The sequence below is a fragment of the Rhinoderma darwinii genome, chromosome 3 (genome assembly GCF_050947455.1).
Source record: "Rhinoderma darwinii isolate aRhiDar2 chromosome 3, aRhiDar2.hap1, whole genome shotgun sequence".
Classification (NCBI taxonomy): Eukaryota; Metazoa; Chordata; class Amphibia; order Anura; family Rhinodermatidae; genus Rhinoderma; species Rhinoderma darwinii.
This window is the reverse complement of record NC_134689.1, coordinates 248,131,930-248,157,923: the sequence shown is the minus strand read 5'-3', so window position 1 is coordinate 248,157,923 and position 25,994 is coordinate 248,131,930. Positions and strand designations below refer to the sequence as shown.

The following is a 25,994-nucleotide window of genomic DNA, read 5'->3' as shown; positions in this document are numbered from 1 at the left end:
CCGACGAGTTGCCATGGCAGCCAGGGGCCTAACAAAGGCCCCCAGGTCTTCCCTGGCTATATGTATAATCAAGCCAGAGGCATGGCCTATTAGATTGCCTGTCAGTTTTACACTGACAGGCAATAATGCTTTACAATAAAATTATGGATTGCACTCCTTGCTAGGATGTATAGGTGCCGTGAGGGTTCGGGTCGGGTCAACCCACCATATAAGCAAAAGAAAATAACCCAAGCACTCAACTATGCAAATATATTCAAAAACATCTCTCGTTGATGGAAGGTTTCCAAAGATTTTAATTTTTTCTTTTTTTCTTTTTTCAAATCAATTTTATAAAGATATGTATTATCAAGATATTTATTATCTTGGTACAATCAATAATAGTAATGGCTTGCGATGTATTAGACGAGATCCTGCTACAAATTAACTCGGTGTCTTACAAGCTGCCGCTGCCTCTTACACTCAAGATCCCTAACGCCTTCCATGTCTCCTTGCTGAAGCCCGTGGTCCTGACCCACTACTACAGGACTCCTAGTTCTGCAGTGGCTCCTGGCAGTTCGTCAGGGACTTTCGAGGTAAGGGAGATTCTAGCCACAAAGAGGGTGGGAGGAGGGACATTTTATTTGGTGGATTGGAGGGGATTCAGTCCAGAAGAGAGGTTTTGGAAGCCAGAGGAGAACATCGATGCCCCTGTCCTCATAAGGAAGTTTCTCCCCGTTCTGTTCCCAAGAAGAGGGGGCGTAAGAGGGGGAATACTGTAACGTCTATGGCCGCGGTCTGACGTTCTAACTTACCACTCGAAGACGGCGGCCATGGACGTCCTGCTGCTGTGTTGAGTGCCTTCCCTGTGAGGCACTTCCGGGTATCGAGCCTGTCTCCCGGAGGGTGCACGCGCGCGTTCGTGCCCGCTCTTAAAGGGCCAGCGCGCACACCTGAACATCATCATCATCAACTCATGAATTCCTGGACTATAAGAGGATCACCGCCCTTCTTATCCTCGCCTGAGCGTTGTTGTTGTTTCCCTCAGTCTGTCTTGCAAATGGTCTCCTAAGTGTCTTCCAGCTTCCCAGTGTTCCCCGTACCTGTATCATGTATCCTGTTTCCCGTGCTATCAGTACCATCCTGGTCTACTGCCGTGCTGAGCTGTTGTCGTGTTTCGCTGCATCTCCACGCCTGTTCTACTGCACCACGCCTGATGTCTACCTGCTGCCTGGTCCCAGCCGAGCCTGCCTTGCTACTGTCTACATTGCCTCGGGTACCCTTTTCTGGACTATAGACTCTGTACCTTACCTGTTTGGCCAGCTGCCATCCCGCTACGCTGTACGGCCCAGTGGGTCCCCACCCCACCTCGTGACAAAAAACCTGTACATATGTGGTATTGCCATAATCGTACAGACCCATAGATTAAATTTGGCATGTTATTTACTCCGAATAGGCGTACATTTAAAATGACAAAAACAATTCTGGAATACCTGTTTTTTTTCAATTACCTCCCCCAAAAAAAAGTTAACAAAAGTTAATCAATGTACTATATGAACGAAAAACGGTGCCATTGGAAAATACAACTTATCCCGCATTGAAAAAGCCCACATACGGCTTAGTCGATGGAAAAATAAAAAAGTAATGACTCTTGGGGCGGATTTACACGAACGTGTATTACGTCCGTGCAACGCGCGTCGCACGGACCTATGTTAGTCTATGGGGCCGTGCAGACAGTCCGTGATTTTTGCGCAGCGTGAGTCCGCTGCGTAAAACTCTCGACATGTCCTATATTTCTGCGTTTTTCGCGCATCACGCACCCATGAAAATCGCGCACCACGCTGGAAACACTTCCGTGGGACGCGCGTGATTCGCGCAACAGCAGTAAAACTATGAATGTAAACAGAAAAGCACCACAAACTTTTCTGTTTACAAACATACAAACAGAGTGTCATAATGATGGCGGCTGCGCGAAAAACACTCAGCCACGCATCATACGCAGCTGACACACGGAGCTGTTAAGTGCCTTTTGCGCGCGCAAAACGCTGCGTTTTTTGCGCGCACAAAACGCACACGCTCATGTAAATCCGGCCTTAGAATGCGGAGATGAAAAAACAAAAAAAGAATGCTTGTTGTTAAAAAGGGGTTGTGTCATCAATAGAAATGGCAATATATAAACTCAATATACATTTTAGAGTAACTTTGTAAAGTATTGTTATTAAAAAAAAAATTTCCTGACAGAAATATGGCAATTATCTGCTTGTAATAGCACCCCCAAGTTGTATAGGTCTATGCACGTCATTGTAGTGAAGCTCTGTTTGTCTGTGTTCACATCAGCGTTGCCCTTCCGTTGAGGGGTTCTGTTGGAGAATTCCGTCGGGTTAACCCCTCAACGGAAAGGCAAACTGAAACCTTAGCTTACGTTTCCCTCACCGTTGATCTCAGTGGTGACGGAAACTTTGCTAAAGGGTTCCGTTTGTCACTGTTGTGACAGGGTTCCGTTGTATTGATGGAATCAATAGCGCAGTTGACTGCGCCAGATGTGGGACCCGCACCTGTCTGACATTTATTACATATCCTGTGGATAGATGTACTGAAATCAAATGCGTCAGTACTCAATAAGCAAGAACCCACGATAATATGTAGAAAATCCTGGCACACACTTCTTTGCTTTATGTTGTCTTTATTTCAAACGCATTTCGGCTTTAACTTAGCATTTCTCAATGAAGTAGTCACAATGAATACAAGAAATCAATTTAAATAGTAACATTTCCAATTACATGACTTAATTAACATATAAACAAACATGAATCCAATTCACAATACTAATGAACTGCTCGAGCTAAGAAAATTAACACAAAGCTCTTTAACAAAATATCGCATTAGATAGCCTCAAAATTAATGCAAAACAATAATAAAACAATCTACTATTCTATTTATCTAAATGAAAAATTACATTGTTCATAGACTCAAATATATACATTTATGATTAAATTTTTGTGTATTACTTTTTATTTTACATATTATATTTTTCTATTTTATATTATTTGTAATTAACACACATATATATATATATATATATATATATATATATATATATATATTTTTTTTTTTAAATTATCATATTCCATTATGTCACGGCGCGGGGCGTGGACCCACTGGGCCGTACCGCGTAGTGGGGTAGCAGCTGGCCAACAAGGTACAAAACAATGTCTATAGTCCAGAACGGGTACCTGAGGCAATGTAGAAAGTAGCGGAAGGCACGACTTGACTTTCACAGCTGGCGGCACCGTGGATGCAGCGGAAGACACGACTTGACTTTCTCAGCAGGTACGATAGCACGGGATACAGGGTACAGGCAGCAGGAACGGGTGACACTCGTAACTGGAAAACACTGGGAGACCATTTGCAAGACAAACTTAGGTAAACAACAACGCCCATGGAAAGGAACAAGTGGGCAGAGCCCCTTTTTATAGCCCAGCAGCCATTTGGGCTAATTATTGATTGATGACAGCTGGACGCATACTGGCCCTTTAAGGCCGTGCACGCGCGAGCGCGCACCCTGCGGGAAACAGTCCGAGGACCCGCAAGTGAGTTCCGGCGTCTCCCTGGAGGGAGCAGATGCCGTGAAGACAGATGTCCATGGCCGGGGCCGTCAGAGGGTAAGTCTGAATGACGGCCCCCAGCCATAGACGTTACAGTATCCCCCCTCTTTCGCCCCCTCTTCTTGGGGCCAGAGCGGGAGAGAAACTTCTTCACGAGGACAGGGGCATCGATGTTCTCCTCAGGCTCCCAAGACCTCTCCTCTGGACTAAAACCCCTCCAATCCACCAAATAAAACGTCCTTCCTCCCACTTTCTTGGTGGCCAGGATTTCCCTCACTTTGATAGTTCCAGACGAACCGCCAGGAGCCACTGTGGAACTAGGAGTCCTGGAGTAGCGGTTCAGGACCACGGGTTTCAGAAAGGAGATAGGGGTCTTGAGGGTAGGAGACTGTCGAAGCTTGTATGACATAGGATTGATCTGTAGCAGAATCTCGAAGGGTCCAAGGAACCTGGGAGCAAACTTGCAAGATGGCACCCTCAGCCGGATATTCCCGGAAGACAGCCAGACCTTTGTACCTGGAAGAAACTGGGGAGGTTCTCGTCTTCTAGTGTCTGCCTTTCTCTTCATGCGGTCCACCGCCAGCAGAATAGAAGATCGTTTCTGCTGTCATATCTGCAGAAAGTCCCTGAAGGTAGAGTCAGCTGCAGGCACTTGGGACATAGTAGAGACAGGCAGAGGTATTCGAGGATGTTGGCCGTAGACTATGAAGAACGGACCAGAGGTGGTGGACTCACTGGTATGGTTATTATAGGAGAACTCTGCACACGGGAGCAGCTGCACCCAGTCATCATGCCATCTGGAGACAAAGTGCCGCAGATAGTTCTCCATAATTTGGTTAACCCTTTCGACTTGTCCATTGGACTGAAGATGATAAGCTAAGGAGAAGTCCAAGTTTACACTGAGGAGGCCGCAGAGTGCTCTCCAAAATTTTGAGGTGAACTGGACCCCTCGATCCGAGACGATATGCAGAGGCAAGCCGTGCAGATGGAAAATGTGTTGAACGAAGAGGTCGGCCAGTCGAGCAGCAGAAGGCAGGCCAGTCTGGGGAACAAAATGAGCCATTTTAGAAGAACGATCCACCACCACCCAGATCACACTGCATCCCAGAGAGAGTGGCAGATCTGTGACAAGGTCCATAGCAACATGCCGCAAGGGGGCATCGGGCACAGGCAGTGGTTGGAGCAGACCGGCTGGTCTGGAGTGGGTAACTTTGCTGCAAACACCGTACAGGAGTAGACAAAGTCCATGACTTCTTTGGGCAGCGTCGGCCACCAGAACTGACAAGCAAATAGGTCTCGGGGCTTAAGGGACCCTCCAGCTTGGAACTGTGACCCCAGCGAAGGATTCTTTCTCTGTCAGCCAGACGTACAAAAGGCCTTCCCGGAGGAATGTCTCTAACTTGCAGAGAGTTCACAGAATAGATGCAGGAAGGATCGATAATATTTTGTGGAGACTCCACAGTGTCCTCTGTTTCAAATGACCTAGACAAGGCATTGGCCCTCACATTCTTGTCGGCAGGTCAATAGTGGAGTTCGAACCAGAACCGTCCACCTGGCTTGACGAGGATTCAGCCATTGAGCCGTCTGTAGATAGATCAGGTTCTTGTGGTCCGTGAAGAACAGGATAGGATGAACTGCGCCTTCTAGTAGGTGTCTCCACTCCTGCAGGGCCAGCTTGATGGCCAGTAACTCCCGATCCCCGCTCTGCGGGAGAAAACAGCTTGGAGTAGTAGCCACATACCACCGTCTTGCCTTTCGAACCTCTCTGGAACAAAAGTGCACCAGCACCAACAGAGGAGGCGTCCACCTCTAACGAAAACTGTAGGATGATGAAGAATAGAGGCTGACGTGAAGGCCTTTTTTAAGGTTTTAAATGCGACTTCTGCCTCTGGAGTCCATACCTTGGCATTCATACCCTTTTAAGTGAGGGTCGAGATGGGAGCTGTCAAAGACGAGAAGTTGGGGATGAACAGCCGGTAGAAGTTGGCAAATCCCAGGAAGCATTGTATGGCCCTTAAGCCTTGGACACGTGGCCACTCCAGGACAGCCTTGACCTTCTCAGGGTCCATTTTGAGACCCTGATCAGAGATAATATAGCCCAGGAAGGGTAGAGACTTCTCTTGGAACACGCCACTCCCTTAATCGAAGCAACACCTGGCGGACATGACCCTGATGCATCACAAGATCTGGGGAAAAAAAAATCTAAATATCATGGGATAGCACGGGATACAGGGTACAGGCAGCAGGAACGGGTGACACTGGGAACTGGAAAACACTAGGAGACCATTTGCAAGACAAACTTAGGTAAACAACAATGATCAGACAAGGAACAAGTGGGCATAGCCCCTGTTTATAGTCCAGCAGCCATTTGGGCTAATTATTGATTGATGGCAGCTGGACGCATACTGGCCCTTTAAGGCCGTGCATGCATGGACGCGCGCGCCCTGCGGGAAACAGTCCGAGGACCTGGAAGTGAGTGCCGGTGTCTCTCTGCAGGGAGCAGACGTCGAGAAGACAGATGTCCATGGCCGGGGCCGTCAGAGAGTATGTCTGAACTACGGCCCTCGGCCATAGACGTTACACATTATATTTGAATATACTGACTGAAAATCAGTATGAAATCACGCTATCCTATCTACATTGCTCTTGTAAATCCATAGATAAAAATCCTATTTACCTGCTTGATCTCGTAGTCTAAAGGGGAAAGAAGAGGAGAGATACATTTGTTGATAAATTTTATTAATATCACTGTAAAAGATTATAAAATGCTTTCAATCTCGTACTCTCCATTTAAACCCTGTGGCTCTAACATCTGCAAAGCATGAATCCAATACGACTCGCGGCATAGCAATAACCTTTTAATGTCTCCCCCCTCCGTCTTGGCTGTTGCATGCGTTCTATAACCTGATATCTGTGCTGGGTAATCTAATGTTTTTGCTCAAAAAAATTATGCAGTACCAGAAGTAACAAATTCTCTCGTCTGATCGTGGACTTATGCTTGGTAATGTGGTCTTTTATACGCTGCATAGGCTCGCCCACTTATAGAAGGCCACAAGGGCATTTTATCAGATAGATAACGTTAGTGGAATCACATGTATAATATCTTTGGGTATTATACAAACGTCCTGAATATGGATGATAGAAATGTTGCCCCCATATAAAATTGGAACACTGAGTACAATTGAGACATGGGAAAGTTAGCGACGGGAACGCCGCTCTTTTTTTCGGAGAGGCCGAGGAAAACCTCCAGGAGGAGAAGAAGAGCAGGGCGTCACCACAGAAGGCACAGCTATCAATGTTTAGATCCGGTCTCCGGTACGGAGCCCTCCCTTGTGATATTATTTATATTTATTATAATATTTCTTCTAAGGTTTTACACCCTACTGAGATTGAACTTTTACAAAAGGGTCTTTTTTCTGTTCTCTAAGTAAATTTAACTCTTTTCCACTCAACCTTGACCTCAACAGGTTTTTCCGTAATATCCGATTGAAAGCTCATTTTGCATCTAAAGATAATCTGAGTGAATCGGTCAAGGTTGTGGACACTATTCACACTCGTCCACTAACGCATGGGACTTTTTGTTTGAATGATTTGGGTCTGAAATTGCAGAGTACATTTATGCCTCCTAAATTCTATCATCCTGTCAAAACATTTGCGCAGTTTGTGTCCAAGGAAGTGGAAAACTTTGTAACTAATATCGGAATAGGGAGAATACGGGTTTAATGGAATTTGATTAACCCCTTCCCGCCGGATCACGTACAGTAACGTCCTTAAAACTGGTGGCTTACCGCATTTTCACTTTACTGTACGTCATGGAGATGAAGCTGGCTCAGGAGCTGAGCCAGCGACATCACCGCCGGGTGACAGCTGTATGTTACAGCTGGCACCCTGAGGTATCGGCCAGGACCGGAGCTAGCTTCCGATCCAACCGATTAACCCCTCACATGCTGCGTTCAATAGAGATCGCAGCATGTGAGGAGTTTATAGCCACCGGCACCCCAGCAACATGATCGCTGGGTTGCCAGTGGCTGCAAAGGCGATCGGAGGGCTAATGCTTACCTCCCGGTCCGCCAGTAACGGAATCCTCCTATGCCCCGTCGTCGGCGGGGCCCAGGAGGCTTCCGGTACCATCGGCAAGATGGCGCAGTCTCAGCTTCCGGCTCAGAAGCTGAGGCGGCGTCATCAGCAGTGGGTGTCCGCTGTATGTTACAGCGGACACCCCGATCTATCGCCAGGAACCGGAGCTAGCTCCGATTCCTGGCATTAACAGCTTCGATGCAGCGATCCATTGTGATCGCTGCATCCTAGAGGTTTGTAGAAAATCGGCAGCCTTGCCATGCGATGGCAAGGCTGGCGACTGCTACTATGGCAACAGGAGCCCTAACAATGGACTCCTGTCTGCCATTACGTAAACTGATTAGGCCCCGCCCAGAGGCGGAGCCTGATCGGCTTGCTGTCAGTGAGCAACTGACAGTTCCAATACATTGCACTACATAGGTAGTGCAATGTATTAGAACATCAAACAAACAGTTGGACATTCAAGTCCCCTAGTGGGACTAAAGAAAAGTGTAAAAAAAAAAGTGTTTAAAGAAGTAAAAATAAAAGTTGTAAAACATACAATAAAAGTTTCAAGTAATAAAATAAAACACAATCGCCCTTTTTCACTTATCAAGTCATTTATTTTAGAAAAAAATAATAAAGCCATACATATTTGGTATCGCAGCGACCTGAACTATAAAAATATTATGTTATTTATCCAGCGCAGTGAACGCCGTAAAAAAAAAAACCTCAAAAACACTGCCATAATTACTGTTTTTTTGGTCACTGTCTTCCAAAAATTGAAATAAAAAGTGATCAAAAATTTGCATGTGTCTAAAAATGGTACCTATAAAATCTATACCTCGTCTCGCAAAAAACAAGCCCTCACACAGCTCCATCTACTAAAAAAATGTAAAAGTTATGGCTCTCACAACTTGGCGACAGAAAAAATACATTCTCTTTCCAAAAGTAATTTTATTGTGCAAAAGTAATTTTATTGTGCAAAAAGTTCTAAAAAAGTTCTATAAATTTGGTACTGCCGGAATCGTACTGACCCGCAGAATAAAGGTAACATGTAGCTTATAACGCATGGTGCACGCTGTATAAAAAAAAACAACTAAAAAACTATGGCAGAATTGCTGTTTTTTTTTTGTCACCTTGCCTCCCAAAAAAAGGATAACAAGTGATCAAAAAGTCGCATGTACCCCATTATGGTACCAATAAAAGCTACAGCTCGTCCCGTAAAAAAAGAGCCCTCATACCACTACGTCTATGAAAAAATAAAATAAGTTAAGGCTCCAATAATTCAGGAAAGAAAAATATCCAGTTGTGAAAGCCCGAGGGGAACGTTTCTTCTGTTTCAAAAGGCGATGTATCAAGGCACTAAAATTAGGGAACCAGGAAGGGGAGGGCCCAAACATATCAGCTGGAAGCGACGGTGCCCGTATTATACCAGGACAACACTTTCCCGGCAAAATTCCCCAAACTGCAAAGGTGCGGAGTGTGGACCAAAGGGGGGATAAGGAAGGACATTTATCAGTGCGACACCGGCCTGTGCAGAAAGGATCGATCACAGCGTAACACACATCTATGGATCATTTTATTATTTTTTTTACCTTATTATTATACCACCTGACTATGCCCCTGATGTACTCTGCCCAGCTCAGATATGCCCCACATTATAAACGGAAACAACAGTGATACTCCAAACAAAACTATTACCAAGTACTTCCACATATATGGCATCACCATACCCGGGAGAACCCTTTTAACAATTTTTGGCTGTGTGTCCCCAGTGGCACAAGCTGGGCATGACATATTTGACACTGAATTGGCATATCTAGGGAAAAAATTTAATTTGTACCTTCCGCAGCGCAATCATTTATGGAAAAGACACGTGGGGTGAAAATGCTCACTACACCTCTTAATAAATGCCTTGAGGGGTGCAGTTTCCAAAATTGGGTCACTTCTCAGGGGTTTCTTTTATTATTTCACATCAAAGCCTCTGCAATTGTGAACCAATACTTTATATGTCGCCAAATTAGGCCTCAATTTGACATGGCACTCTTTCACTCCTGAGCCCTGTCGAATGTCCAGGCAAAAGATTAGGGCCACATGTAGGGTGATTCTAAAACAGGGAAACACCGCATAATAATTGAGAGCTGTCTTGTTATGGTGGCACAAGCTGGGCACCACATATTGGCGTATCTAAGGAAAAATTCCCATTTTCATTCTCCCACATCGTGTGCACACAAATTTCTGCAAAACACCTGTGGGGTTAACATGCTCACTACACCCCTAGGTGAATACCTTGAGGGTGTTGTTTCCAAAATGGGTTCACTTCTGTGGGGGATTCACTGTTTTGGTCCCACAGGGACTTTGCAAATGCAACATAGCGACCAGAAACCAAATGTTGCAAAATCTGTACACCAAAAGCAAATGGCGCTCATTCCCTTCTGAGCCCTGCCGTGTGCCCAAACAGCATTTTATGACCACGTGTGGGGTATTGCCGTACTCCAGAGAAGTTGCTTTACAAATATTGGGGTTCTTTTTTTCCTTTATTTGTTGAGAAAATTAAAAATTTGGAGCTAAAGCTACGTCTTATTGAAGAAAAAGGATTTTTTTTATTTTCACTGCCCAATTCTAATAAAATCTATGAAACACCCTGTGGGGACAAAATGCTCACTACACCCTAGATGGATTCCTCAAGGGGTGTAGTCACTTTTTTGGCATTTTCACTGTTTTGGTCCCTCAGGGGCTCTGCAAATGCGACATGGCCTGCGCAAACCATTCCTGCTAAATTTGAGCTCCAAAAGCCAAATAGCGCTCTTTCCCTTCTAAGCTCCATCCGTTTATAACCACATGTGGGGTATTGTTTTACTCGGGAGAAATTGCTTTACAAATTTTGTGGTGCTTTTTCTCCTTTAGTCCTCGTGGAAATTAGAAAAAATTAGCTAAACCTATATTATCTTTGAAAGAATGACGATTTTCATTTTCACGGCCTACTTCCAATAATTTCTGCAAAAAACCTGCGGGGTAAAAATGCTCACTATACCCCTAGATAATTTCCTCAAGGGGTGTAGTTTCCCAAATGGGGTCACTTTGGTGGATTTCCACTGTTTTGTCACTGAAAGAGCCCTTGAAACCTGACATGGTGCCTAAAATATTTTCTAATAAAAAGGAGGCCCAAAATCCACTAGGTGCTCCTTTGCTTCTGAGGCCGGTGCTTCAGTCCATTACCGCACTAGGGCCACATGTGGGATATTTCTAAAAGCTGCAGAATCTGGGCAGTAAATATTGAGTAGCATTTCTCTGGTAAAATCTTCTGTCTTACAAAAAAAATTGATTAAAAATGAATTTCTGCAAAAAAAAAATGAAATTTGACAATTTCACCTCTCCGTTGCTTTAATTCTTGTGAAACGTTTAAAGGGTTAAGAAACTTTCTAAATGCTGTTTTGAATACTTTGAGGGGTGAAGTTTTTAAAATGGGGTGACTTTTTGGGGGTTTCTAATATATAAGGCCCTAAAAGCCGCTTCACAACTGAACTGGCCCCTGTAAAAATAGCCTTTTGAAATTTTCTTGAAAATGTGAGAAATTGCTGCTAAAGTTCTAAGCCTTGTGACGTCATAGAAAAATAAAAGGACGTTCAAAAAACGATGCCAATCTAAAGTAGACATATGGGGGATATTAATTAGCAACAATTTTGTGTGGTATAACTGCCTGTCTTACAAGCAGATACATTTACATTTAGAAAAATGCTAATTTTTGAAATTTTTCACACAATTTTGGTGTTTTTCACTGGTAAATATTGAATTTATCAACCACATTTTTCCACTATTATAAAGTCCAATGTGTCACGAGAAAACAATCTCAGAATTGCTTTGATAGATAAAAGCATTCCGGAGTTAATACCACATAAAGTGACATATGTCAGATTTGAAAAAATGGGTCTGGTCCTGAAGGCCAAAATGAGCTTGGTCCTGAAGGTGTTAAGGCTGAAAAGAAAGCATTATGTACACTAATGGATGAAGACGATAAAGGCGGATCCATTGTTGTAATGGACCGCTCGGCTTATAAAAAAAAAAGAGACTTTGTCAGTTATCCGATAGTGATACATACAAAAGATTGGACAGTGATCCAGTTTTTTCTATTAAAAGGAGGATTAGCATGATAATTGAGACATATTTACAGAAGAATGTTATAGATAAAAAAATGGCAAATTTTTGGATCAACTTTCACCATTAACTGCTTTGTTCTACATATTGCCAAAGGTGCACAAAACGTTAAATAACCCTCCCGGACGCCCCATTGAGGCTTCAGTCAATTCTATTCTATCTCTACTTTCTATTGTATTGGAGAAAACACTCACTCCTTTTACAAAAAATATTCAAGCCTTCGTACTGGATACAAAGGATTTTTTGGTAAACATCAATCAAAATGTGAAGATTGCTGCTATAATTAAAAGACATAGGCACATTTTACGCAAAGCAGATCCAACGATTGAAGTTTTTCATAATCCCCACTTTTTTGCAATAACAAAAATCGGGTAACCTCCGAGATAAGTTCGTTAGAGTTAGGGTAGTGAAAAACCCTTTTGAGCCAAAGTAAATTCAGAACTTTCCTATGTCTCAATTGTACTCAGTGTTCCAATATTATAAGGGGGCAACATTTCTATCATTCAGGACATTCGTATAATATCCAAAGATATTATACATGTGATTCCACTAACATTATCTATCTGATAAAATGCCCTTTCGGCCTTCTATACGTGGGCGAGCCTATGCAGCTTATAAAAGACCGGATTACCAAGCATAAATCCACGATCAGACGAGAGAATTTGTTAACATAAGATTACCCAGCTCAGATATCAGGTTATAGAACGCATACAACAGCCAAGACGTAGGGGGGAGACATTAAAAGGTTATTGCTACGCCGCGGGGCGTAATGGATTCATACTTTGCAAACATTAGAGCCACGGGTTTAAATATAGAGTACGAGATTGGAAGTATTTTATAATCTTTTGCAGTAATATTAATAACATTATCAATAAATGTATCTCTCCTTTTTTTGCCGTTTTAGGCTAGAAGATCAAGCAGGTAAATAGGATTTTTTTCTATGGATTTACAAGAGCAATGTAGATAGGATAGCGGGATTGCATACTGATTATCAGCCAGGATATTAAAATATAATGGAGTATGATAATATATATATATAATGACAAATAATATAAAATATAAAAATAAAATATGTAAAATAAAAAGTAATACACAAAAATGTAATCATGAATTAATGTATTTGAGTTTATGAACAATGTCATTTTTCGTTTAGATAAATAGAATAGTAGATTGTTTTATTATTGTTTTGCATTAATTTTGAGGCTATCTAATGCAATGTTTTATTAAAGAGTTTTGTGTTCATTTTCTTAGCTCGAGCTGTTCATTAGTATTGTGAATTGGATTCATGTTTGTTTATATGTTAATTAAGTCATGTGATCGGAAATGTTACTATTTAAATTGATTCCTTGTACTTCATTAAAAAAAAGGACTGAGTTTAAGCCGAAATGCGTTTGAAATAAAGACAACATAAAGCAAAGAAGTGTGTGCCGGGATTTTCGACATAATATCCTGTGGATATGTCATAAATGTCCCTCATTGGAAAACCCCTTTAATACTATATTTCTGTTCAGTGCTATGTCTCCATTATGAGCTATTGGGATATTTCATGCAGGCACATTTCTGATTATAGCTAAGCAATCTGGCAGCAGCCTATGTATTGATCTGTAGAAACTCTACCTGTACCTAAATACGGCTATGACTGACTATAAGCTTGTCTATAGTCTTGGTGCCTCTGTTTGAATTTCTGCCTCCGATCAGTTGATATGGAGGTATGCCAGGAGCCTGACTTAAGATTTGACTGACTGGGTAAGAAGCTTGGTTTAGTCAGTGCCAATCACATTTAAAAATATATACTGACCACAAGCTAAAAGAGGCTCTGTCACCAGATTATAAGTGCCTATCTCCTACATAATGTGATCGGCGCTGTAATGTAGATAACAACAGTGGTTTTTATTTTGGAAAACGATCATTTTTTTAGCAAGTTATGAGCAATTTTAGATTTATGCTAATTAGTTTCTTAATAGATAACTGGGCGTGTTTTTACTTTTGACCAAGTGGGCGTTGTACAGAGAAGTGTATGATGCTGACCAATCAGTGACCAATCAGCGTCATACACTTCTCATTGTTCCCGCCCAGCTTCTTTCACTGCACAGTGTGATTGTGCACATTGTGATTGTGCACATTGTGATTGTGCAGTGAAAGAAGCTGGGCTGGAACAATGAGAAGTGTATGACACTGATTGGTCAGCGTCATGCACTCCTCTGTACAACGCCCACTTGGTCAAATGTAAAAACACGCCCAGCTGTCTATTAAGAAACTCGTTAGCATAAATCTAAAATTGCTCATAACTTGCTCAAAAATGATCGTTTTTCAAAATAAAAACAACTGCTGTTATCTACATTACAGCGCCGATCAGACTATGTAGGAGATAGGGCACTTATAATGTGGTGACAGAGCCTCTTTAATGCATGAATACCTACAAATCTTTACAATGTTTGTGTTAAAGAAATCTCTTCTCTCTGCAGGTCATCAGAGTCCACTCTCATTACACGCAGCAAAGAGTAGTTGCTGAAACCAAGGCTGGGAGACTCTTTTCATTGCCCACTAAACTGACGAGGCTGAAATTCCTTGTGGCACAGGAAAGTGGGTCTATTAAATGTAAGTGCCAATTTTATAAGTTTCCTAACCATTACAAATGACGAAAGACTTGTTTCTGTAACAAATTAGGATTGTAAATGTTGGTTCACTTATAATAATTTGTTTTAGAGAATAAAATAATACATAATACAAAAACGGTAAAACTGCAGCAAATCCGCCATGTCGGAACGTGCCGTAAAAGGAAATAATATTGTCTTTCGTGAGAATTGAAAATAGACAAAGCGTGTTCCTTATCTTCACCATAAGAATAATTTAACATAAGTAACTTGCAGATCACTCACATGATAGGCCAATTGTATGGGGACAACATAAGGAACTTTTACCTGCATTTATTACCAATGTATGTACTTATTATTTATTCATGTTCTTACTTTTTCTCTACAGCTTTAAAGTTACATATGAGTCTGGAAGACATATTGTCGAGATACAGCCTCCCCGTTACTGTTCGCTCATCCTTGGATTTATCTTTTAAGCAGAAAGGAGATCAGAAGTCTCAAGATGAACTGCTTAATGAGCTGACACTACTAGACACTTATGAGGAAAGTTTTATTTTGGGACATCCCATTAACAAGGGTAAATAAAATCAACAAGCATCATGTAATGGGAAACAATTACAAAAGTTAGAATCGATTTGCCATGTTTGGGTGTTTTGCATCTTGGAGAATTTTTAAAGATTCACTTATTTACAATGTCATTGTAAGTTTCCATAAAGTTAAATGTTCACATTGTGGACAGAGCACATTTGTTCATTTTTTTTCTCTGGGCTCCCAGTGAACTTAATGGTTTCTGATGGTGACATATGCATTACTGAAATCTGTTCAGGACGAAGGGATGTGGCTGCCAACTACTCTTACAGAATTTTGAGCTATTATATTTTAGGAAACGTGGACAAAGTGGTAATAGCTTTCCTGAAAGCCATATAATAATAATAGTAATATGATTTTGTTTCTTTTCATATTTTTTAAGGGAAAATATTTACAGAAGAACCGACAATTATTCCAATGTACATGAGAGAGCTGAAACTGGTGGTGGCTGAGGGATTTCAAAACAGAGACAATGCAACTTGGAGAATTTTGTGTGACTTGTTGACTAAACAAGTGATAGACCAAGGCAACATTGCAAATGTTACATTTCAGGGTAAGTTGTATTTGTTGAATTGGGTGAATTTTATTGTGTATACAATACAGCTGTTAAAAATGGATCAACTGTCTGTTTTTCATGGACATTTTTCATCAGTGTGTATCCAAATTTTTATCCATTTCCCGGCTATCTGACAGTTTTTAACAGCCGTTTGTCATCCGTTTGCCCTCCATTTTTCACGACCCTTAAGAAAATGGATCCATTTAATTTGTCATGTTTTTTTTTGTCTAAACTCCTTGAAAACACCACAGAGCCAATGTGGATAGTGCCATAGTGCCACAGTGCCCACTTTAGATAGTGCCCACATAGTGCCACAGTGCTCAATGCAGATAATGCCTACATAGTGCCACCGTGCCCACTGTAGATAGAGCCACAGTACCCATGGAAATAGTGGCGCACACAGTGCCCATGTAAATAGCGCCACACTGTCCCCTGTAGATAGTGATGCATTCATGTCGTCATCGTGTTGCCTGCGTCATAAAAAAGCACCGAATGGTGGGAAAGGGAATTAATCATTCCCTTACCTCACCAGCGCTGTCAATTGTATCTGCGTCCTAAGGATATGGATATAATTAAGTACCCTTGTGAGGGCTAGGGAGACAACTGATCCGTTACTAATTTCACATGGATGGCTTTCTGAAAAATGTCCATTAAGATCTCATTCATTAATCTATATGGGGGCCGTCGGGCTGTGAGGACAGCCGAAAAGAAAAAAAATTCTATTTTTTAACGGGCCATTAAAAAAAAAATGGGCGTGTGATTACACCCATAGAAATTCATTGTTAGAAAAACGGCCATGTGACGGACGTTAAAAAAACGTGTTTCAGGCCTCATGCACACGAACATATTTTTTTCCTCCCGTAAATACTGGCGTAAATACGGGTCCTTGGTCACACGTATTCGACCAGTATTGCACCAGTATTTACTGACCCGTGCCCGTACATACGGGTCCGGTGTCACCAGCAAAATTGCACTGCACTAATCGGCAGCCTCTTCTCTCTATACGTGCAGGATAGAGAGAAGGGGCAGCCCTTTCCGCAGTAAAAGTAAAAGAAATTCATACTTACCCGGCCGTTGTCTTGGTGACGCGTCCCTCTTTCGACATCCAGCCCGACCTCCCTGGATGACGCGGCAGTCCATGTGACCGCTGCAGCCTGTGATTGGCCTGTGATTGGCTACAGCAGTCACATGGGCTGAAACGTCATCTCAGGAGGCCGGACTGGAGGAAGAAGCAGGGAGTTCTGGGTAAGTATGAACGTCTTTTTTTTTTTTACAGGTTGATCTATATTGTGATCGGTAGTCACTGTCCAGGGTGCTGAAAGAGTTACTGCCAATCGGTTAACTTTTTCAGCACCCTGGACACCCTGGACAGTGACTATCCCCTGACGTCACCTAGCAACTACTAACAACGCTCCCTTAATAGACTTCTATGGACCTGCCTGTGCCGTTATTACGGCCTGAAATAGGACATGTTCTATATTTTTCAACGGCACGGGCACCTTCCCGTAAGCATACAGGGAGGTACCCGTGGCCAATAGAAGTCTATGGGGCCGTAATTACGGCCCGTGATTAAGGGCGTTTTTACGTTCGTGTGCATGAGGCCTCACACGGCTGTTTTCCTCTGTCGTGTGAATACAGTCTAAGGCTTTCATGCTTGACGGATAAAACAGTTATTCCAGTTTAACTGCATGTACTGCACCATTCTCTCGTCTCATCTGGAGCCTGTCCCATCATCTGAAGTTCAGTAGAGACGGATGCAAACAGTATTGGAGGGAGGGTCCTCTTGTAATCTATGCAAAATATTGTGCGGCTGCCTATTGCCTAATAGAGACAAATTCACTGGATCTGTGAGGTCACACAGAGGCCTAAGTGGCTGGTACATGCACAAGCAATGTTATTAGTTCCATATCAATGTTAATAAAATAGTTCCCTAGCCAAATATCTTGTAGAACCACAAGAGGTACTTATGGCAAAATATATAACAGAATTTACAAATGGACCAGACACTGAATAAGGACATGAATAAGGCAAATTTGTACTATTAAATAGCTTTTCCTTTCATAGTAAGGGGCGGCACAGTGCTAGGATATGGAATTACTTACTGATCGCTGGGGATCTTTTTTACACACACACACACACACACACACACACACACACACACACACACACACACACACACTCCTTGACCCAAGTACGTCTTCGCAATAGTGGTTTTCTTACAACAATTCTACTAAGGAGGCCTTATTCACGCAGTTTCCTCTAAACAGTTGGTGTTGTAGGAACACTAAACATACAAAATGCGCAAAAAATAAAAATCCCGGCAATTCCTCCCTTAGTTTCTTACTTTCCTTTAATCATATTTTGTGTTATATTGCAATAAAAATGGAGAAATACTGTATATAACTAAATCTCCCCACTCTCCTGTGTCTTGCTATAAGACTCACCCCTCTGTCCTGTCTGCAGTAGGACTCGCAGATTGTTAAACTTCGCCCCTCCATCAGCTCACCAGCCAAAATTGGACTCGTACAAGTCCTGCTCCCCTTCATTGCTCCTACTGTGAATCGCCGAAGCGCTTGTAGCGGCGGTTCATTGTATTTTAGCCTTCTCCCATTCAAGTGAAAGGGCAGGAGACTGTCCTTTAAAAACAGGAGATCGGTGGCAAAGTGGGGCCTCCATGGATCGGACTTGGTTTTTTCAGCACATCCCACAGACGCTCGATCAGATTAACATCTGGGGAACTCTTGTCATATTCCTCAAACCATTCATGAACAATTTTTACGGTGTGGCAGGGTGAGTTACCCTACTGAAAGAGGCTACTACCATTAGGGAATACCGTTTCCATAAAGGGGTGTACTTGGTCTGCAACAATGTTAAGGCAGTTGGTACCTGTAAAACCATGTTTAAGATTCCGTGCCTAAAACCTCATCAAATCAGTTGACATTCTGCATCCAATGCAAATAAATTGGGTGTTTGTTACCACATTCACATGTAGCAGAAAAAATCTATGCAGAATAATAAACGCGCTGTGGAATTTAAAATCCACAGCACGTTCATTATTTGCGTTGATTCTGGGCAGCAAAGCTTCGGATTAGCACCACTGAATTACAATTGGGCTAATCCGAGGTGCAGACCCGCTGACACATCAGTGGCAGAAATGTGCATTTAGGCCACGTTTTTCAGCCGCATTTTCTGTAAAAAAAATCCATGTCGGATTTGCCTATGGCAAATTCTGAACGTATTAACATAGCCTATGATACACATGAATGCCAGGACCTAAGGTTTTCCAGCAAAATATTGCCTAGAGCATCACACTGCCTCCGCCGACTTCCCTTCTTTCCATAGTACGCCCTGATGCCATCTCTTCCCTAGGTAAGCAATGCACACACCCGGCCGTACACATGAAGCAAAAGAAAATGTGATTCATCAGACGAGACCATCTTCATCAATTGCTCCATGGTCCAGTTCTGATGCTCACGTGACCATTGTAGGCACTTTTGGCAGTGACAGGGATCATCATGGGCACTTTGACAGGTCTTCAGCTACACAGCCCTAAATGCAGCAAACTGCGATATGCTGTGTTTTCTTACACTTTTTCATCATAGCCAGTATTAACTTTTTAATCAATTTGTGCTACAGAAGCTCCTCTGTGGGATCGAACCAGACAGGCTAGTTGTCGCTCTTTAAGTGCATCAATAATTGTTGGGCACCCATGACCCTGTCGCCGGTTCACCGGTTGTCCTTCCTTGGACCACTTTTTGTTGGTACTAACCAATTTGGCCCTTGTATAGGATGTACGTGTGGTTTTCTATGAAAGGTATGCTTTACAGTGCTGATGGCTCTATGCAGTTATCTCCCAAAACAGTAACCAGGGATGCATACACACTGCAGCGGCATGGAGTGACAACACATAGGACAAGGCCATTTACTACATCTAAGCCTCTATTCACATCTGCTTTGTTATTTGTTTGCCAAAATAGCACAGCATTGATGGAACAGAATAACGGACTTCGCAGAGCAGATGTGAACAGAGTCTAACTTGAGTACCAAACCACAGCGTGATGAAACATTGATAAAACTAAATCCATAATATGTATTGTACATAAGATATGCATTTTACATTGACATTTCCTTTCCTTATGCACAGAAATATATATGCTAGATAAAAAGGATATTTCTCCACAAGAGCCCAGCTACAGCACCATAGAACCAATATACATTGACATCAGTGAAGTGAAAGCGAAGGACAAAACACTTCTGGAGGACAAAGAAATATGTAACGTTTACCAAATGCCTCCTGTAGTGCCGCCAAAGCCGGTTATTAGGAATCGCTCTCAAAACGCCGTAAAAACGGAGATTCTGGCTGCAAACAACTTCACATCCATCAGTAATATCCCAAAGGATATTCATAATCTGAATGTCAACCAGGTGTGTCAATGTCTGAGATTACTGAACATGAATCAGTATGTGAATGCCTTTGAAAAAGCACAGGTGGATGGTCAGCTAGTGTATGATCTTAACCCGGACACGATGAAGAGCTGCTTGGGCATGGATGGACTCAGTGTTGTAAAATTCTTGAAGTTTCGGGATGGATGGAGACCTAATGTTTAATACTAGTCATCTGATTTCAGAGGTTACAACTGAAGTCCAGCTTTTCACTGAAGACATCGCTTATAAGCATATGCTATGATGAGGAAATTACATCAAAAATAGCTCCCAAAAAAACCTAAGACTAAAGAGAGGACCTTCTGTTTACATTACTCTTATAACCTACGGTTCTTAAATATATTTTTCTGGTAAATTCAGGCTTCTTCTTAGTGAATATGGGATCGGTGAATCAGGTTGATGTACACTATGCAAAACTAAAATTAAGAGTAAAATTCATGTTGTATTGATAAAAAAAATCTGTCTTTTAATATATTTGTGATTTTGCTTTCAATTGCTCAGATTAGTCAATATTGTTAGAAGAAAACCTTTGCACATTAGAAGTACACTATATACAGTAGCTAAAATAAACAAGCAAGAATTATTAAAAAGCCTACAGTATGCAATGTATTAGTCTGGCGGTCCTACGCATAAAACGGATTCCTAGCTTCTGGCACTGTTTTACATTTTACATATAGAATTAATTTACAGTTCACCTCATCGCTCAAACAATATCAGAAAAAGTTATGCCAACAGTCTCCCTTTTTTGAGAGCAATTCCAGTGCACACTCCATGAAGTGATCACCAAACGTTTTAAATGCAACATGCCTCTACAGGTGTTACTGGCTCTTGTCATTCTCCAGAGCAGAAATCCTGAGGGTATGTTCACACGATGAGAGGCATTTACGTGTGAAAAGACAGACTGTTAGGGTATGTTCACACGGCCTATTTACGGACGTAATTCGGGCGTTTTTGCCCCAAATTACGTCCGAAAATAGCGCCTCAATAGCGTTGACAAACATCTGCCCATTGAAAGCAATGGGCAGACGTTTGTCTGTTCACACGAGGCGTAATTTACGCGCCGCTGTCAAATGACGGCGCGTAAATAGACGCCCGCGTCAAAGAAGTGACCTGTCACTTCTTTGGCCGTAATTGGAGCCGTTATTCATTGACTCCAATGAATAGCAGCGCCAATTACGTCCGTAATTGACGCGGCGTTCAAGCGCCTGCACATGCCGTTACGGCTGAAATTATGGGGGATGTTTTCAGGCTGAAACATCCCCGTAATTTCAGCCGTTACGGACGCCCTCGTGTGAACATACCCTTATTAACAGCTGCCTCGTTTCACACGTAAATGCTCCTCCTCGCATTTTGCGAGCCGTCTGAGACGCTCGTAAATCTTGAGCTGTGCTTCATTGAGTTCAATGAAGAACAGCTCAAATTACGTGGCAAAGAAGTGCCCTGCACTTCTTTGCCGAGACAGTCCATTTACGCGTCGTCGTTTGACAGCTGTCAAACGACGATGCGTAAATTACAGGTCGTCTGCAAAATACGTCGGCAAACCCATTCAAATGAATGGGCAGATGTTTGCCGACGTATTGTAGCCGTATTTTCAGGCGTAAAACGAGGCATAATACGCCTCGTTTACGCCTGAAAATAGGTTGTGTGAACCCAGCCTAAGAGTCCTCAGTGTCTCCTACTCACGATTGCTATGAACACCAAAGACAAAGTTTAAAATTCACATGATCTCATCAATTAAAAATTATGAGTTCATTAATTAAGAATAATTATTTGGGCTAGTGCCACATGGCAACTTTGGCTGCGACACAGATCGCTGTGTTATAGCAGTGTTGCACTGGCTGCATCGGAGTCATGAAAGTGAATGTGGCCACGTAGCGACCTGCAGGTTACCGTGAGACGACAGTCGCAAGAAATCCAAACCTGAAGGATTTCTTGTGGATGATGTGTCGCGACAACCCGCGGGTCGCAACGCGGCCACATTACCTTTCTTTACTGCGGTGCAGCCAGTGTGACACTGCGATCACACAATAATCTTTGGCTGTGCAACCTGTGTCGTACCCAAAGTCACCGCCTAGCCCTAGCTGTATTAATGTTTGTGTGTGAATTTTAAAGCAGGGAGGGGGAGGAGGTATTACAGGGGAAAAGCAGCCAAGTGTTTAGGGAGCCAGATCACACAAGTTGTACTGAATATTATGTAGATAGGAAGAAGAGCACAGGGGGTGGGGGAATCACGCAGGCTATCAGTGTAGAGAGAAAGGCAAGAACCCTGAAAAACACTTCAGTCGTAGGGAAAGAGGAGGAAATCACACAATCACACACACACACACACACACACACACACACACACACACACACACACACACACACACACACAGACACAGACACAGACACAGACACAGACACAGACACAGACACAGACACACACACCTGAGCATCAGTGTCTATCAGCACAAGGGAGAAGAGATCCCTCATGAGCTGTAGAAGAAGAAATCAGTACAGGATGAAGCTGTGCGGATACATGAGAGCAGTGGCGTAACGATCGCGGCCGCAAGTGGTGTGACTGCAACTGAGTCCAGAGGAGAACGGAGTGTGCAGGGTGGCCACCCTATATCCCTTTAGGCTACTACACCAGGCCTTGGCCCCCAACCCCAACAGGCTCCTGCAAAGGTCTGTTCCGCGACGCGTACAAGGTCCTGCGGCCAAGCAGGGTCAGGACCTTGTATGTGTCATGATGCGGGGTATGGACCCACTGGGCCGTACCGTGTAGCGGGATGGCAGCTGGCCAAACAGGTATAGTACAGAGTCTACAGTCCAGAAAGGGTACCTGTGGCAACTCGGACAGTAGCAAGGCAGGCTCGGCTGGGACCAGGCAGACGTCAGGCGTGGAATAGCAGAACACGACAACAGCTTCAGCACGGCACTTGACCAGGACAACACGGGATACAGGATACAGGAAGAGGGAACACTTGGGAACTGGGAGACACTAGGAGACCATTTGCAAGACAAACTTTGGGTAACGAACAACTCTCAGACAAAGAACAAGAGGGTGAGTCCTTTTTATAGACTTCCTGCAATTATGCGCGCACTGGCCCTTTAAAACCGTGGGCGCGCGCGCGCCCTCCGGAGATAGTCTCGATACCAGGAAGTGAGTGCCGGCGCCTCACAGGGGGACGACGCTGCAGGGAACTCACATGTCCATGGCCGCGGTCGTCGAGCGGTAAGTCAGAACGACGGGCCGTGGCCATAGACGTTACAGTATGTGCTGCGTGGCACATGACATCCTAACACTGCCCAACATTAAAAGAAAATATGGATATTTTCAAACGAGAAGGTGGTGAGAAGTTTTTTTTTCATGTCCGGTTGGGGGGTTTGTCCAGTCAGGGAAAACCGATGCGGGGGACAAATGGGCCCAGCTATTACTTATTACATCTTTGCATTAGAACTATTGAAGACAGCAGCATCCCGGAGTTACAGACATCCCATCTAGCATGTATTACTGGGACGGACAAATCCACATGGAAAAAGTCTGAAACTATATATATATATATATATATAAAAAATAATAATCATTTTGTTTCATCTCAAAGGTGTCCATAGCCAGATATTAACACAATATTACTGTGTCAGTCTATAGAATGCCTGAATTTTTCAATAAAATGATACCACAGAATACTCCTATATGTCCATAATGCAGGGGTCAAAAGGGGGTTTAGCAGATATGCAGTTACCGGGAAGACATCATTAATATTATTCATAAGTTTTTAATATCTATATCCCAGTCTTATGCATTTTGAGAGATATTTATGAACTCATTGATAATGGAATGTGCCTGGTTTTTAAGCAAATGTAAAAATCTATATTACATACTGTAAAATAAAACTATTTTATTCACAAATTATGTGCTGTATTTTTATTTAAGTAAAGTAATGGAAATTGATATTGTTTCAGTGCTTCACCAATCTATTAAAAATATAAAATACAATTTTGTTACACTGATTTAGGCTACATTCACACGACTGAAAAAAAAAAGGGCCATTAAAAACAGATCAACTGTCAGTTTTTCATGGACGTTTTGCATCAGTGTCTCTAAATTTTCATCCATTTCCAGTCCGTTTTTAATGGCCGTTTGACATCCGTTTTGCAACAGTTTTTCCATGGCCGTTAAAAAAACTGATGAATTTCATTGGTCAGGCTTTTTTTGTCCCAAACCCTGAAAACACCCAAAGGAAGGTTACATATTCACCTAGACACTATTTCCAGCCTCCCTGTAGATGCCACACAGCCCCCCTGCAGATGATGCCACACAGCCTTCCTGTAGATGATGCCACACAGCCACCCTGTATATGATGCCACACAGACTTCCTGTAGATGATGCCACACAGCCACCCTGTATATGATGCCACATAGCCGAAATGTATTAAACTTTTGGCTGAATTCCCTACACTCTTACCGATGCTGCGCCGTCTTCTTCAGTGTTGGTGTAATGACGGGGGGTAGGGTAACGGACAAGTGAGCCCTAGTCTACCCGCCACTCTGTCCCTGCCTACTTGCAACGACCCGCCCTAGGCGACGGGGTACAACTGGGCGGCGGTCCCTGCGCTCAGTAAGTGCACGACAAGCATACAAGGGAATACAAGCAAGGGAAAGGGGCAGTTGCCCACGGCAACACCGTGAGCAACCAGAGTGGTGAACGAGCCGAGTCAAGCCAGGAGTGTGCGAGGTACCAAACGAAGAGCAGAAGAGTAGTCAGTAAGCCAGGGTCTGTATGGAGCAGGATCAAAATAGAAGGAGCTGTAGCTGGGCCAGGAAACCACACGAAAAGAATCACAAGCACCGAGGGACAGGAAGGGCAGGCTTAAATAGACAGAGGGCGGGAGCTAGCTGAGTCTGGCCAGGTTTTCGATAGGCTCTCCCACTCCTAAGCCTGCCAGCCTGAGTGGTGGAAGCTGGAGTCAGTCTCAGGGATGTAGATTCAGGTGCTGACTGATTAATTATGGGAGTTAACCCCGAAGCTGTGCCTGGCAGATCCTTTACAGTACCCCCCCTATTATGAGGGGCCACCGGACCCTTTCTAAGTGGACCTGGCTTACTGGGGAAACGCAGGTGGAACCTCCTGACCAATACCACAGCGTGAACATCCTGGGCGGGTACCCAAGTCCTCTCCTCGGGCCCGTATCCTCTCCAATGGACCAGGTACTGGAGGGAGCCTTGGACCATCTTGCTGTCCACAATCTTGGCCACCTCGAATTCCACCCCCTCAGGGGTGAGGACGGGAACAGGAGGTCTCCTCGAGGGAGCCAAGGACGGGGAGCAGCGTTTAAGGAGGGAGGCATGAAACACGTCGTGTATACGAAAAGACGGGGGTAACTCCAGCCGGAAGGAGACAGGATTGAGGACCTCAATGACCTTATACGGCCCAATAAACCGGGGAGCAAACTTCTTGGACGGAACCTTGAGACGCAAGTTCCTAGATGATAACCACACCAGATCCCCGACCATAAACAGGGGGTTAGCAGAACGTTTTCTATCAGCCTGAGTTTTTTGTACGCACTGGGACGCCTCTAGGTTCTTCTGAACCTGGGCCCAGACTGTGCACAGTTCCCGATGAACGACCTCTACCTCGGGATTGTTGGAACTACCAGGTGAAACGGAGGAGAACCGTGGATTAAACCCAAAATTACAGAAAAAGGGGGAGACCCCTGACGAGTTACTGACCCGGTTATTAAGGGAAAGTTCGGCGAGGGGAATGAATGAGACCCAATCATATTGACAGTCAGAGACAAAACACCTTAAATATTGTTCTAGAGATTGATTAGTCCTCTCAGTTTGGCCATTGGTTTCAGGATGGAAAGCAGAGGAGAAGGACAGATCAATCTCCAACTTCATACAGAAGGCTCTCCAAAACAATGAAACAAATTGTAACCCTCTGTCCGAAACAATATTGACAGGGACCCCATGGAGACGCAGGATGTGTTTGACAAACAAGGTAGCCAACGTCTTGGCGTTGGGTAGTTTCTT

The 25,994-nt window shown here is 43.4% G+C and overlaps 1 protein-coding gene across 1 annotated transcript in view; it reads left to right on the top strand.

Annotated features, from left to right (window-relative positions):
• LOC142748030 (uncharacterized) overlaps window positions 1-23,871 on the top strand; it is a 66,466-nt gene extending 42,595 nt beyond the window's left edge. Inside the window, exons 2-5 of the mRNA XM_075855144.1 lie at window positions 14,261-14,393; window positions 14,778-14,966; window positions 15,360-15,530; window positions 19,678-23,871. Of these exons, the coding sequence (XP_075711259.1) occupies window positions 14,261-14,393; window positions 14,778-14,966; window positions 15,360-15,530; window positions 19,678-20,141 (957 nt within the window). The 3' untranslated portion in view covers window positions 20,142-23,871. The remainder of the gene's footprint in view (window positions 1-14,260; window positions 14,394-14,777; window positions 14,967-15,359; window positions 15,531-19,677) is intronic.
• Window positions 23,872-25,994: the final 2,123 nt, after the last annotated feature.